General features: G+C 41.1%; 1 protein-coding gene across 4 annotated transcripts in view; it reads left to right on the top strand.

Annotated features, from left to right (window-relative positions):
* The window catches only part of ABCA5 (ATP binding cassette subfamily A member 5), a 98,205-nt gene that overhangs the window by 42,704 nt on the left and 41,881 nt on the right, over nt 1-13,620 (top strand). For all 4 annotated transcript variants that reach the window (XR_008596856.1, XM_054976907.1, XM_054976908.1 and 1 more), the window contains 11 exons: nt 636-694; nt 1,977-2,087; nt 2,491-2,666; nt 3,131-3,250; nt 7,176-7,314; nt 7,735-7,825; nt 8,062-8,201; nt 8,705-8,824; nt 9,293-9,494; nt 11,543-11,712; nt 12,897-13,069. Coding sequence is in view for 3 of the 4 variants with exons in the window: in XM_054976907.1 (XP_054832882.1) it covers nt 636-694; nt 1,977-2,087; nt 2,491-2,666; nt 3,131-3,250; nt 7,176-7,314; nt 7,735-7,825; nt 8,062-8,201; nt 8,705-8,824; nt 9,293-9,494; nt 11,543-11,712; nt 12,897-13,069 (1,501 nt within the window). In the remaining variant the exon portion in view is untranslated. The remainder of the gene's footprint in view (nt 1-635; nt 695-1,976; nt 2,088-2,490; nt 2,667-3,130; nt 3,251-7,175; nt 7,315-7,734; nt 7,826-8,061; nt 8,202-8,704; nt 8,825-9,292; nt 9,495-11,542; nt 11,713-12,896; nt 13,070-13,620) is intronic.

Genomic DNA, 13,620 nt, shown 5'->3' with positions numbered 1-13,620 from the left:
ACAAAAGTCACGCAATACTTTTTATTAGGACCAAACTCGGGGCTTCTTTCTTCCAGAAGGCCAGTGGTATGAAGTCTGACCCTGGCTGGCACCGTGTTAAATACGTTTACTTGCTCTGTGTTTTACACAGAATTCTTATGGCTTGAAATCTCTCCACTGCCCCCACCCAAAGTTTTAAAATCCAGCCTGATGAAATATTGTGGGAAACTGGAAAACTTTTAACACGTTTTTGTGTTGTTTTGGTTGATCCTAATAAAAGGATGTTTGTTTTTGGATTTTGCTTTGGACTAATACATCCTGTTCTGTTTTGAGAATATCAGTGGGAAATTATGCAAATCCCACCCAACCCACATGGGGGTGATGTTAAGATAGATTTTCCGTAATTACAGGCGCTTGAACTGTGATCATCTTCTGGTCTTTCAGGATCTGTTCACTGGGTCTAAAAGTGAAGGGAGGATGTCTTTAGCTGCCCTTTTCCTGTAGAGATGCTGGTGTAACAGGCTGTATTTCACTTCAACAAGTTCAGCTCTCTGTGTAAACCCAAAGCTATAGCGTATTGGGGTGGGGGTGGTTTTTTTGGTACCTGGCTAAGAAAATTCTACCAGAATCAATAACTTTACCTCGTCTTCTTTCAGAATCAGTGGTGTTCAGAAATCTTTTGTTAAAAAGGATGAAACTGTAGAGGCTCTGAAAGGTAAGAAAGTTTAGATTTTGAATAGTTTGTCACAATTAATTTATATTAAATTAAATTATTATTGTTATTATTATTACTTCGATTTATAAACCGCCCATCCTCAGGGGCTCTGGGTGGTGATCATCAGTTAAAATCAATAAAAACAAAAAAACAATAATTCTAAAATCAACATACAATAAACAATAATAAAATAAATTAACCAAATACATTAAGGTTCAATGGTGGGCAGAACCCCCCCCCCGCCCCAAAGATGGGAGGCTGACTTGACACTGCCACCCTCAAGCCCCGAACGCCTGGCGGAACAGCTCTGTCTTACAGGCCCGGCAGAACAATAATATGTCCCGCTGGGCCCAGGTCTCCATTGGCAGAGCATTCCACCAGGCTGGGGCCAGGACTGAAAAGGCCCTGGCCCTGGTTGAAATGAAGTGGGCTTCCTTAGGGCCGGGGACCACCAGTAAACATTTATCCGCTGATTGAAGCAGTCTCCGGGGAACATACAGGGAGAGGCGATCCTGAAGATATGCCGGTCCCAACCTGCTGAGGGCTTTAAAGGTAAGAACCAACATCTTGAACCTGATTCGGAATCCAACCGGAAGCCAGTGCAGCTGGCACAGGACAGGTGTAATATGTGACTGGTAGGATATACCAGTCAGGACCTGCACTGCTGCATTCTGGACCAGTTGTAGTTTCCAGATCAGGCCCAGGGGTAGCCTGGCGTCGAGTGAGTTACAGTAACCTAGCCTGGAGGTGACCGTTGCATGGGTCACTGCATGGGACGTCAGGTAGGGCAAGTTGCCTGATCTGACGAAGATGGAAAAATGCAGACTTGGCAACCGCCGTGACCTGGGCCTCCATCGACAGGGAGGCATCCAGGAGCATGCCCAGACTCTTTACCACTGGCGAAGTTGCTAGTGGTGTCCCACCCAGGGCAGGGAGCTGGATCCCAACATCTGGCAGCCCCCGTCCCAGCTGCAGGACCTCCGTCTTCACCGGGTTCAGTTTCAGCCTGCTCTGTTTCAACCATGCCGTCACAGCCTCCAGAGCTCTGGCCAGATTGTCCGCGGCCGTGTCTGGCCGGCCGTCCATCAACAGAAAAAGCTGGGTGTCATATGAAATGTAAAGCATTTCACATGATATTAAGTGTTGGTCATTCCTTAAGAGTGAATGTGGATGGACAGTTTCTGTTAGTTTCTGTATAATATTCAGGAAGGAAAATGGTTGCAGTGTTTCTAACTCTATTATTTCATCTCTCCCCGCCCCACTTACTTTATTCATTTATTAGGTTTATCCTTTGATATTTATGAAGGTCAGATCACAGCATTACTTGGACATAGCGGAACAGGAAAAACAACATTAATGAATGTTCTCTGTGGATTGTGCCCACCTTCTGATGGTAAATACTGTCAAACCATAACGTGTGTCCAGATTGCCTCTTTGGGGTATCTTTTTCTTGCCCCCAAATCTGACCATTTTCTTTCACCTGATTTTAATCTTGAAGAATAGCCAGACAGATGCCCCGAATCAGCAAAACACGAGCGCAGTAGCAAGCGCTCTAATCTTCCTGCTGTTCTTGTGGTTCAGTAGAATGGGGCCAAACCCTGCCTGTAGCCCATGGTGTTGAGGATTGGCCTCACTTCTCCAGAGCATCTTCTTGCACATGCTTTCCAAGAACTCTGTGCATGATGAGGTGCTTCCAAATATCGTCTGTTTCTCCCTAAACCAGAGTGACTGTTTGATGTTGGTAGCTAACGCCGTAATCCGTGGTAATCTTTTCCCTTACTGTTTTTATGCATTAGGGTTTGCATCCATCTATGGATACAGAGTGTCTGAAATAGATGAAATGCTAGATGCGAGAAAAATAACAGGAGTTTGCCAACAGTTAGATATCTATTTTGACGTATTAACAGTGGAAGAGAATTTATCAATAGTTGCCTCAATTAAAGGCATACCTCCGAATTATATGATACAAGAGGTGAGTATCTGAGTTGATGCGTAGATATAATGTAGAACAATTATCTATGCAGAAGAAAAGGGTAATAGTGGCAGCATCATTAGTCTTAATATAATAATTAGAAAATGAAGAATTATACAGACTGTGTCTGGCAGGGTTCATAAGAACCTTTCTCCCCAATTTTCCCTTTCTAGATGTATCTGCTATAGAAGTTTGAAAATTTCAGAAAATGGAAAGAGAGTACATATATAATCTTTTAAATGCTCTGAAATCAAATCTTCAAACTGCTGGGGGGTGGTAGTTAAAGTAGAGTTTGGTTCTGATCCGTGACCATTTTATATCCTTTTGCTCAAGATGCACAATTTTTGCAAGCCAATTGGAACCTTGGAAATACAACATGATGAGAGTCCAAATAAATAAAAACTACATGCAGCTGTTTCTCATTTTAATTACTACTAAATACTTTTTGTGCTTTCTTTCATAAGGTGCAGAAAGTGCTATTGGATTTGGACATGCAGCCCATTAAAGATAACCAAGCTAAAAAACTTAGCGGAGGGCAGAAAAGAAAGCTGTCAATTGGATTTGCAGTTCTTGGAGATCCCAAGGTAAATACCAAAAGGAGAGAAGTAGAATTGTTAATTGGTATCTTAATACTCTAATATATGTATCTAAAATAAGTTTATTTTAAGTGAGGGTTTACAGAAAGAGTTATCTTTCAGGTTTATTCTTATTTATCGTACCCTTCTAGTTGTTGAAAATAGCGATATGTGTTCGTGACTGTTCCGATAATGGGATTTGCCCTTGTTTTGGGATTCTGACAGCGTGCCAGGTGCTCTGTACCAAACATGCTAGAAATGTAGGCAGGGACTTCAGAGTGGACGAGAGTGGCAACAGTGGGCTCTGATTCACTACACTGGGCCAGAGGCCTAATCTCCTTGAGCAATAGTGCAGATGTACTACAGATGCCATCTTTTCTGTTCAATATTGTGCGCTTCTGTATTAATCAGTTGCCCAGTTATCAGGATGTATGATTAAGCACTCTGAAGTGCTGAACTAGACTGGTAAAAAGTATCAGATGCTTTGTACTGACACTCGAATTTGTTGCAATTGGCCGAAGGCCGTAACAAACGATAAGACAAAAACAATCGTATAAACAACGGTGCAAATAAAATATGCAACCTGAGCCAAATAGGATAAAAACACTATAAAAATTACTTTGCAGAACATGCAGCCAAGAGGCAGCTGTTTGCTGTCACAGCCTTTTCTCGGATTTTTCCTGCTGCAAGAGCGACCTTGTACGAGGTCACTGCATCCTCGTCAGATAGTAAGGCTGTCCAGAGCCCAGCCTAGCTAAAATTGAGCTTAAAAATTTCATTCTGGGAGATAGGTATAGTGGGCAATATAGTAGATAATGGCACAGATCATCTGGCATGGAGCCTCCACACATGCAGAGACGCTGGGCAACTGGGGTCTTGGAATAGCGACCTTCAAGCATTGCATAGTTTGAAAGCGAATTGAAGTAAGGGCTACTTGTAACTTACTACTTTGGATCTTAACTAGGTATTGTGCCCTGGTATGGTCTGGTTTTATTAACTTAAACCAAGGCGAGGATTTGTTTTCTTGTATAACTCGCCTGTCAAGGGCAGCATCATATGAGTATATTTGCTCCCTGCTATTAAAGTCCGCCTTAAAGGTCCCAGAGATAACATCTGAGACATTATATGTTTGGAGAATACAATTATATTTCAATTGCCATTTAGGATCATTTCGACTGACTAAAAAGCAGAAGCTTGAAAGATGGTCTGCAGGGGCTCTCTTCAATTTGTGCCAATAATTAAAGAAAGCTTTATGTGCACGTGCCCGGAGAGAGGGAAGGCCCAGATGCTTTATATATAGACCATACTTTTTCAAGTGGAAGTGTCATGGGCTGGGCCAGCCCAAGCAGAGTCCAGTCCAAAGTCAAAGCATGAGTTCCAAGCCAGGGGTGAGCCTAAAATCCAAAAGCCGACGTCAGGAGTTCCATAGGTCAGTTAGTTCAAGGGCTACACAAGAGCAGAGTCAAGGCACGGTCTGAAAGTCATAGCAAGGCAAGGTTCAGCGGAGTGGTCGCAGCAGGAACAGGATTCCAACGTGTTGCTTCCACACCTCCTGGTCTTCTGTGGCTGGGCTTTATAGACAGGCTGGGCTTGCAGCCAGCTGCTTGGGAGCTATCCTGTGGTCACCCCTCATCGCTCTCAACAAGCAGCTGGCGTCTGGTCAGGAACGCCCCCTCTCCTGCAGCTCCACACGCTGCCTTTTGTCCGTGGCACTCTCTGGGTGAGGCTCAGGTTTGGACTTCCTTGGCGGCACTTCACCGGTGGTGTTGGAGCTGGACGATGTCGGTGCCTCTGGCTCAGCTGCTGGCTGTGGACTCTGATCCGCCAGCAGCTGTTCCTCCTGATCACCAGCTTCTGCTGAGTCAGGGCTGGCTACACGAGGCTCCTCTCCTCCGGAGGAGTCCTCACCATCACCAAGCCCCATGATGGGAAGTTTTACACTTGCCCTTAAATAAACATGAAGGATCTACATTTTTTTGCAACATTTCTTGTCATAGTTAAGTAACCCAGTGCTTGTTTATCTAAGGAGATGTCCAGGTCAAATCTATATTTATCTGAATGTTCCTTTTTTGTTTTGTTTTGAGAAGAGTACTATTTTCTGGTTATGGGTTCAAAAATACTATTTTATATAATAATTGTGTCTTGATAATACCATCTACTATACATTGGGGTCCACTGAGAGCTTTTTGGTAACCGTGGTGCAGGGTGTTCATCCTCCATTCTCTCTCGAAGTGATTACAGAGGGGTTGCATTGTTGAGAGGGGGAAATCACGGGAACTGGTACAGTCTGAATATGAGGGATTAAACCCACCTCCCAGTGCTGCATTGCCAGCCCGGAGCTGAACTCTGTAGACAAGGGGGTGTCTTCAAGGCTTGTCATGCAAAGAACTGTTCAGTCAGCCCTCAGCCGGAGCAATATAACAGGGTGTGTATTGGAAGGAGGGGTATTCCCCTTCATTTCTGGGACGTCCTGCTAAATACGTTCTCCTAGTTAAAAGGGAAGCCGTGGGTAATGAAATCTCTCTCTATTCATCAGTGACCGTGCCTTTACCTGTTTCCATATTTCTGTTCCTATGAGAGAGCTTCGTGCATATGCAGGCCTTGTTGAGAGATTTTTAGTCTCTTTCCCTTTTCCTGTCTACAAAATATCTTTTTTGAATATTAGTGGTATGTCCAAAATATCTAGAAACCCACAACACATGGCTGTAAAGCACTACTGGCCTTCACAAGGGTACCAAGACATGATAAGTGTATATAAAGTACCTAATACTGTCCCAGAATGTATTATACATTTATATAGAAAATGTATTGAGTGCTTTTCAACCAAAACCAGATTCTCTCAGGACGGAGGTTTGCAACATAAGATAATAACTAACAACATAAATAGCATAAAGTCAGGAGAACAATAGAACAGCTACAAAATAGCCAGGAGTGAAGTTACTCATTCATTCATTCATTCATTCATTCACTCACTCACTCACTCACTCACTCACTCACTCACTCACTCACTCACTCACTCACTCACTCACTCATTCATTCATTCATTCATTCATTCATTCATTCATTCATTCATTCATTTTCTTTGGATTTCTATTCCACCCTCTCCACGAAGGGCTCAGGGCGGATTACAACATATTAAAACACATTAAAAATTAATTTATACAGTTAAAACCATCCATATATTGTTAAAAATGTAATATAATATATTCACATATAAAATATACATTCAGGTGGCGGCAATCAATAGCAGCAGAGACAACTTGACATAATAAGGTGGTGGACAACCTTAGTAGGGAGGGATTCAGATTTTATACTTCTCCATTTTTCAGCTTTCAGAGAAAGTTACTTTCTCAAGAAAATCACCATAAAATATAAATATTTTATCTCCTCCTTTATCTAAATCAAAGTCCCTCCAGAAAAGGCAGATCTTTAAACCCATTCAGAAGGCCTTTGTGGAAAAGCTCCCTGAGTAGTGCATTCCATGGATAGGGGACAGTAGCAGAGGAGACTTTCCATTGGATGCCATCCAAGATGGTTCCCTACAGAAGGCTCTTTGTGCAGATGTCAAGAGACCCAGATCAGGCAATACAGTAGAGATGTTTTTTAGATACTTGGGGCAAAAGCTATTTGAGGCTTTGCAGATCAAAAGCAGTACTTTCTATTGGGCTGGGAAGCAAATTGGAAGCCAAGGCAGATGACGTGCTGCTGATTTAATATTGGTACCAATTTAACAATCATTCACAAAAATGAATTGAAAGTGCAAGTGCTATAGATAATTCATAAATATTTCATACAATCTCATTTCATACATATATATCAATGTACAGGGGCAGCCTTTGTTTTCACCTTGCTGATTTAATATTGGCAAGAAATTTTCATTACTTTAAAAATGAAGAATTTGCAATTCCTCTGCTTTTTCCTGTTCAATTTTTAGGTATTACTCTTAGATGAACCAACGGCTGGCATGGATCCGTGCTCACGACATACAGTTTGGAATCTTTTGAAAAGCAAAAAAGCAAATAGAGTAACTGTCTTCAGTACCCATTTCATGGATGAAGCAGACATTATAGCTGGTAAAATCTATTGCTGTACCATGTATTAAATAATACAGAGCATGAATAAAACCACTTATTATACGAACCAGCCAGTTTGTATAATAAGCTGGTTTGGTGTAGTGGTTAAGAGCAGCAGGACTCCAATCTGGAGAACTGGGTTTGATTCCCCACTCTTCCACTTGAAGCCAGCTGGGTGACCTTGGGTCAGTCACAGCTCTTCCAGAGCGCTCTCAGCTCCACCCACCTCACAGGGTGATTGTTGTTGTGGGGATAATAACACGCTTTGTAAACTGCTCTGAGTGGGCATTACATTGTCCTGAAGGACAGTATATAAATTATTGTTGTTGTTATTATTATTATTATTATTAAACAAGCTTGTTGTTTCCCTGGCTGTTTCTGTACAAAATGTACTAAGGATGCTTTTGGTTTTATTTCTAGATCGGAAAGCGGTGATTTCACAAGGAATGCTGAAATGTGTTGGCTCCTCTTTCTTCCTTAAAACAAAATGGGGAATTGGTTACCGTTTGAGGTATCGTTTTCTAGTTTACAGGCCCATTTAATTTGGTGGTCAAAATCTGAATGTTTTCTGTTAGGAGTTTAGATTGTATTTATATTTATAAATGTTTGTTCTTTTAGTTGGGTTTAGATAATATATCTTCACTTTATATTGATCTACAGTTTTTTAATCTTCTTTCTAAAAATGATGAGGCATACTTTTAAGAAAAAATAATTATACCTTGCATGTGAATTTGTGTTTTCTCATAGTATGCACATAGACAGGTACTGTAACACAGAAGGTACAGCATCATTGATCAGACAGCATATCCCTGGAGCCAGTTTGTTAAAACAGAATGAAGAGCAACTTGTGTACGCCTTACCTTTTAAAGACATGGACAAATTTTCAGGTACAGTTAATTGATGACCAGTGAAAGGAACAATGTAAAGAAGATGAGGGAATCAGTGAGACCTGGGGAAGAAAAAACGGAGACTTTTGTTAGCCTTCAGTCTTTAGCCTTATATAGAATGAGGCTAAATAGATGGACCCTATTCTGAAAGAGGGCAGCTAAATCAAAACTGCCCCCCCCACCCAACACTCATGTGAATAATCTTGGTTTTTTTTCTAAAGGGACTTTTTAAAAATGTGGGCGATAGGGAAAGGGTTTCCCAAACTTTAGAAAAAAAACCCCAGTTCTCTAAATAAACTGTTGTCATTATTGGAATTTAGAGGAGGCAGTCTCCCATTTTATGTGGTATTGGACTTCTAATGTTGTACATAGTTATTAAATGGTAGTAGTGATACATAAATATTTGTTGATGCTACACTAAATTTGAGGAAATGAAGCAATATGTTTGCAAGAAACTGTTTTATTTCCAAGCAGCAGATAACATCTTCCCCTTCTTCTTCTAGCATTATTTTCTGATCTAGACATTCATTCTCATTTGGGTGTTATCTCCTATGGGGTTTCCATGACAACCTTGGAAGATGTGTTTCTTAAACTGGAAGTTGAAGCTGAAATTGACCAAGCAGGTAAAAAACAACTAAAATTACCTTCTGTTATGTTTTTTTCCTAAGGTTATCAAGTTCAAATTGCTAACGTGATTTTTGCATTTATAACAATGATGCAAAATCACATTGTTTTGAGCTCATTTGAAGATCATTATATGTCATTGTGCGCTAGAGGTTTTTGTTCTGGAGCCACATTTTAAACATATTAAAATAAATAACAATACATTGATAAGTAATTATGCCAGTTTTCTCTCCCTCCTGGAAGGTACAGAAAAATGTACTGTATATCCCTGAGTATACAAGCCAAACCCTATGCTTGTTTGCTTTGAAGAAAATCCCACTGAGTTGCAAGGAAATGGCTTCCAATTTAGAGTTCATAGGATTATAGCCTTAATATGTTACAGATAAGTTCAACGAATACAGAGATTTGGACCAGCGATTTGCTCACAAGGGGTAGAATCCACATGCCTGACCAATTTTCTTTTCTAGATTTCAGTGTTTTTAACCCACAGCAAGCTGAAGATGAAATGGATGCAAAATCTGTCAATGAATTAGAGCAAAGCCTACTAATACTATCTGAAACAAAATCTTGTGCAGTGAGCAATAAGTCTCTATGGAGAAAGCAGGTCTCCACTATGGCAAAGGTTCATTTCCTCAACTTACAACGTGAAATTAAATCAGCGACAGCAGTGTAAGTCTGTCAAGTTTGTGTTTCTTTGACCAAAATATTGGGAAGTGTTGTACTGGTGTGAGACACAGAAAGGAACAGCACAGATGTTTAAAGCTTATTACTGTTTATATACCTTTCTTTTTGGTATAAGTGCTTGGTAGTTGAGGAATAGCATTGTTAATTCTTTTATGACAAATTGATTGTCATATATTCAAGGGCATAATATATAGAAGAATTGTCGCTGGGCCTGATAAAGCCCTGTTTTTAGCACGCTACAACACCATTATGAAGATCAGGAGTTATGTACATACTTCCTTATCCCCATCCAGTGCTCTACTTAGTATAGGTTATTTAAATTTAAATTAGTTTCATTGGGACAACGTGCCTCCCAATTCCAATAATGGTCAAAATGCTGGTTGCGCAATGTCAGGCTATGGATGACAGGATACTGCAGACAGATCTCCGACCCATTTGCTGTAAGACACCAGTACATAGTCAAATGGATTTTATTCAGAAATCTGTTCATTTCAATATATAGTTCCATAGGTCTACTTAGGAGTAATATAAACGCCTAAGCAGCTCGACTAGAGATTGACTGGAATGACGACACGAGAAAGAAACAGTTCTTTTCTAATTCAGTCTTCTCCTCCTCCTCCCAGTTATCAACAAAGTTTCCCTGTTCTTTCTCTGTGAGAACATTTTACGTATTTGTGCAATCATGCTTTGTTGCCAAGGAGAAAGACATATCATAGTCTGAAAGGAAGCCCAAGGTCATAACAGTGGAGTCCAGTAGATAGCCACCTGTAAAGCTTGAGAAACAGTTATAACACTAACAAAGAGCAAAGCAAAGTACATCAAGACTCTGTTTACAAATACTGGCATCAAGCACTGAGCAGTAGAATCAAAATTGGCATGGATGGCTGGGCAGAGACATGCATGACACACACACACAGATGTGTCTTATGCGCTGGGGTGAAGCCAGGAAGAAATCGGCAATTCCTTCACGGAAGACTAGGTCATGCCATATGCATTTTACTGCTTTTTAAAAATGTTGCAAATGAGTCTTCAAAGGAAGGCAAACTAAAAATCAAGATAAGCATGCCAGATCCTTTTACACTGATAGATCCCCTGGATTGCTGCCTCTGTTCTCAGGATCATATTATTAGACTAGGTGAGTAAAATAATTACATGTACTGTCAATGTGCGCAGAAGGTAGATCCTAATCCCCTGGTGTGCCACAGGCCAGTGTTTAGTAAGCCATTCTGTGCCTGTTGGTTTCTGGGCTCCTTACATAGAATGCTGGGTGGATCTTAGTCTGATCCAGCAGGACATTGAGTTGGATCCAGGGATTCACCAGTTCAGTGATCAAATCTTTCCTGTGTTTCCCCTTTCACAGACAATCTCTTTTGCCTCCAGGAAAGTTTGTTTGTGGGACTACGGGACCCACATGGACTAATAATCACAAGGACTGGAAGATTGCAATGAGAAGGGAGTGAAATCACTCCTTCCAGCGAAATCATTCTTCCTTCAGTGGAGCTGCACTGACAGGAACAATTATGTACTCTCCCTCTGCCCCGTGAAGCCTCCTGACTCACATGGCAGTTAGTCCACACAGGTCTCATCATGACCTCAGGAAGAAATTTTCCCAGGGTCAGAAAGAACCGTTGGGGATAGGCAGGGCTTTTTTTCCAGCAGGAACGCAGTGGAACGGAGTTCCGGCACCTCTTGAAAATACACGGCAATAGCACGTGAAAATAATACTATTTCAGAGAATCCCGTGTGTTTCTCCCTCATTTCCCTCTTGAGAGTTCCGCCACCTCTTTTCTCAGAAAAAAAAGCTCTGGGGATAGGAGAATGCGGGAGAGATCTATAACCATCAGTGCCTTCCACTGATGGGATTGCTAGATTCTTATGCTTGATGGGAAAAATATCCGGAGTCTGCACTTTTGCTTTGTAAATTTAAAGCTACGTTGGCAGGCCATTGGAATTCTGCTGACCTAAAGAGAAGTCAGTGATTAACTAACTTGTATATCATTTGGATCATTGTTCCTTTTTTCTCTCCCTTTCAGGTTCTTGTTATTCACCTTGTTTCTTCTTGTTCAGATTCTTTTGTTTCTTATACGTCATTACTTAAAAAATGCCGTGGTATCTGTCAAACTCTCCCCCGACTTGTACTTCCTTAAGCCCAAAGAAGTTTATCACAAGTACAAAACGAGTCTCCTCGTTCAGAATTCCACTGGTAAGAAGTAAAGGCATATTAACTACAGTTGGTTGTTTGTATATGTTTTCGTTAAAGGGCCTTGCCCCCACTACCCTAAAAGTGCAGCTCACTGGGTTGGGTGGCATAACTCAGTTTTCCCAGGCAGAGGCTACCAGGGGGAGGGATGGAGGATAAGCTGAAGACAGATAAAGGTGTGTGGTAAGGAGAGAGGCTGTGGGGGCTTTCTGGAAAAAGAGAGAGGAAATAGTGGGGGATTGGAGAATGAGATGCCCTCCCCTCAAATCCTTGTGAGTCCCCTGCTTATATATAATGAATGGACAGTGGCTTGCACCCAACTACGGTATTCCAAAGATAGAAGGGCACCTTTGTTTTCAGAAGTGGAGTTGGTGACTTCTACTTCCTCTTCCCAGTAAAGTCTTGCTCTGTGGAATCCACATAGCCATCACTCATTGGATGCAAGCCAATGAATTTTCATAATTAAACTGTTGGGGGAAGACTCTTTATGATGGATAAGGGCGTTGTCAGTTCCTGACAGGTAGATCCCTCAGCCCCTCTCCAGTGAACACACATCGGTTCCAACAGAAAAGGCTTTATTCAGGATTTTACAGTTCAGGTCTGAACTCCATCATGGAGTTTGGTAGAAGTGACAATTCAAAACAAAAGGTCAATATTATACTTGCGTTTCCCCGCGCTCCAGCAACGGTTACGTTTTGGCGCACAGAGTTACACTGGTTCTGTGAGAACCCATTATAGTTATGACTAAACAGTGAGTACACAATACTCGATTCCCAGCACCTGGGCAAAGTAACAAACGCAGGCGCCTGGAGTCTCCAAGGTTGTCTCTAGCTCGGAGATGCATAGTTCTGTGAGATAGCAGGGGGGCCCATCCTGTCTGGAGGAATAACAGTTATAATATAGAAAGAACATGGCTAAGGAGAGAATACAACAGGTTAGCATTAGACATTCAATATACTGTGGCCTCATAACAGTCATGGCAGGCTTCAAACTTTGTTCAGTTGGGCTGGTAGGAGACGTGCCAGTAAATTACAATGTTCTGATTTGCGCATTCTAAGAGTATATATGTATAAAACTTCCTTTGACATGGAGGACAATGGGAAAGCTTGTGGATATGCAGAGCTGTGTGCGCAAGGTGTCTCTGCGTGTGTGATACTTCCATATGACTTTCTTCATTGTCTTGTTAGAATCGGATATTGAGGACATAATCAGATCTCTTCGGAGCCAGAATATACTGACGGAGATCTTCAATGGCAGTGATTACGTATCATCTGAGCACCACAGTACAGCATTGAATGGAAGTGGTTATGTTTCAGTTGCCCCTCACAGTGCCGCAATAAATGTGTTTCATGCAGACAACGTGAGGAAAAATTACAAGTTTTATTTAATTATTGGTCTTGGGGAGGGGAGGGATAAGGGATTGGTGTTCATATTATTATATCTAAATTATATTTACTTATTTATGAGCTGCTCTTCTAAACAAGTAAGAGAAGAATAAGGAATAACCACTGTGATAATCTAACTACTACCACAATTTAACCCAATTGAAATACAACTATGTCTATATAGTTCTTTGTGTAAATACACAAAATTGCCTTCTCATCATATGCCTATTCAAAAGCTGCTAACATTATAATAGCTGATTGACATTCTCAAAAATTATATAAATCCAAACAATTTCTTAAAGGCTTATAGGCAGTATATAATGCACTTCAATAAACTGCTGTGTTCTGAACAAAACAACTTCCCGCAAACAGTCCATGGGTGAGTGTTTGTCAGTTGCAGATGGCTGTTACACAACAGGTAGCCAACTGATTATAAATCTTGTTTCTGCCAAGATCTTCATCTGGTGTGCAACCATACTCCAAACAAATCTCATATATTGTGATAAAATACATGCCAAAAACTCTA

This window comes from Eublepharis macularius, chromosome 4 (genome assembly GCF_028583425.1).
Source record: "Eublepharis macularius isolate TG4126 chromosome 4, MPM_Emac_v1.0, whole genome shotgun sequence".
NCBI lineage: Eukaryota > Metazoa > Chordata > Lepidosauria > Squamata > Eublepharidae > Eublepharis > Eublepharis macularius.
The sequence above is the reverse complement of the archived record's forward strand: the minus strand, read 5'-3'. Positions and strand labels throughout refer to the sequence as shown.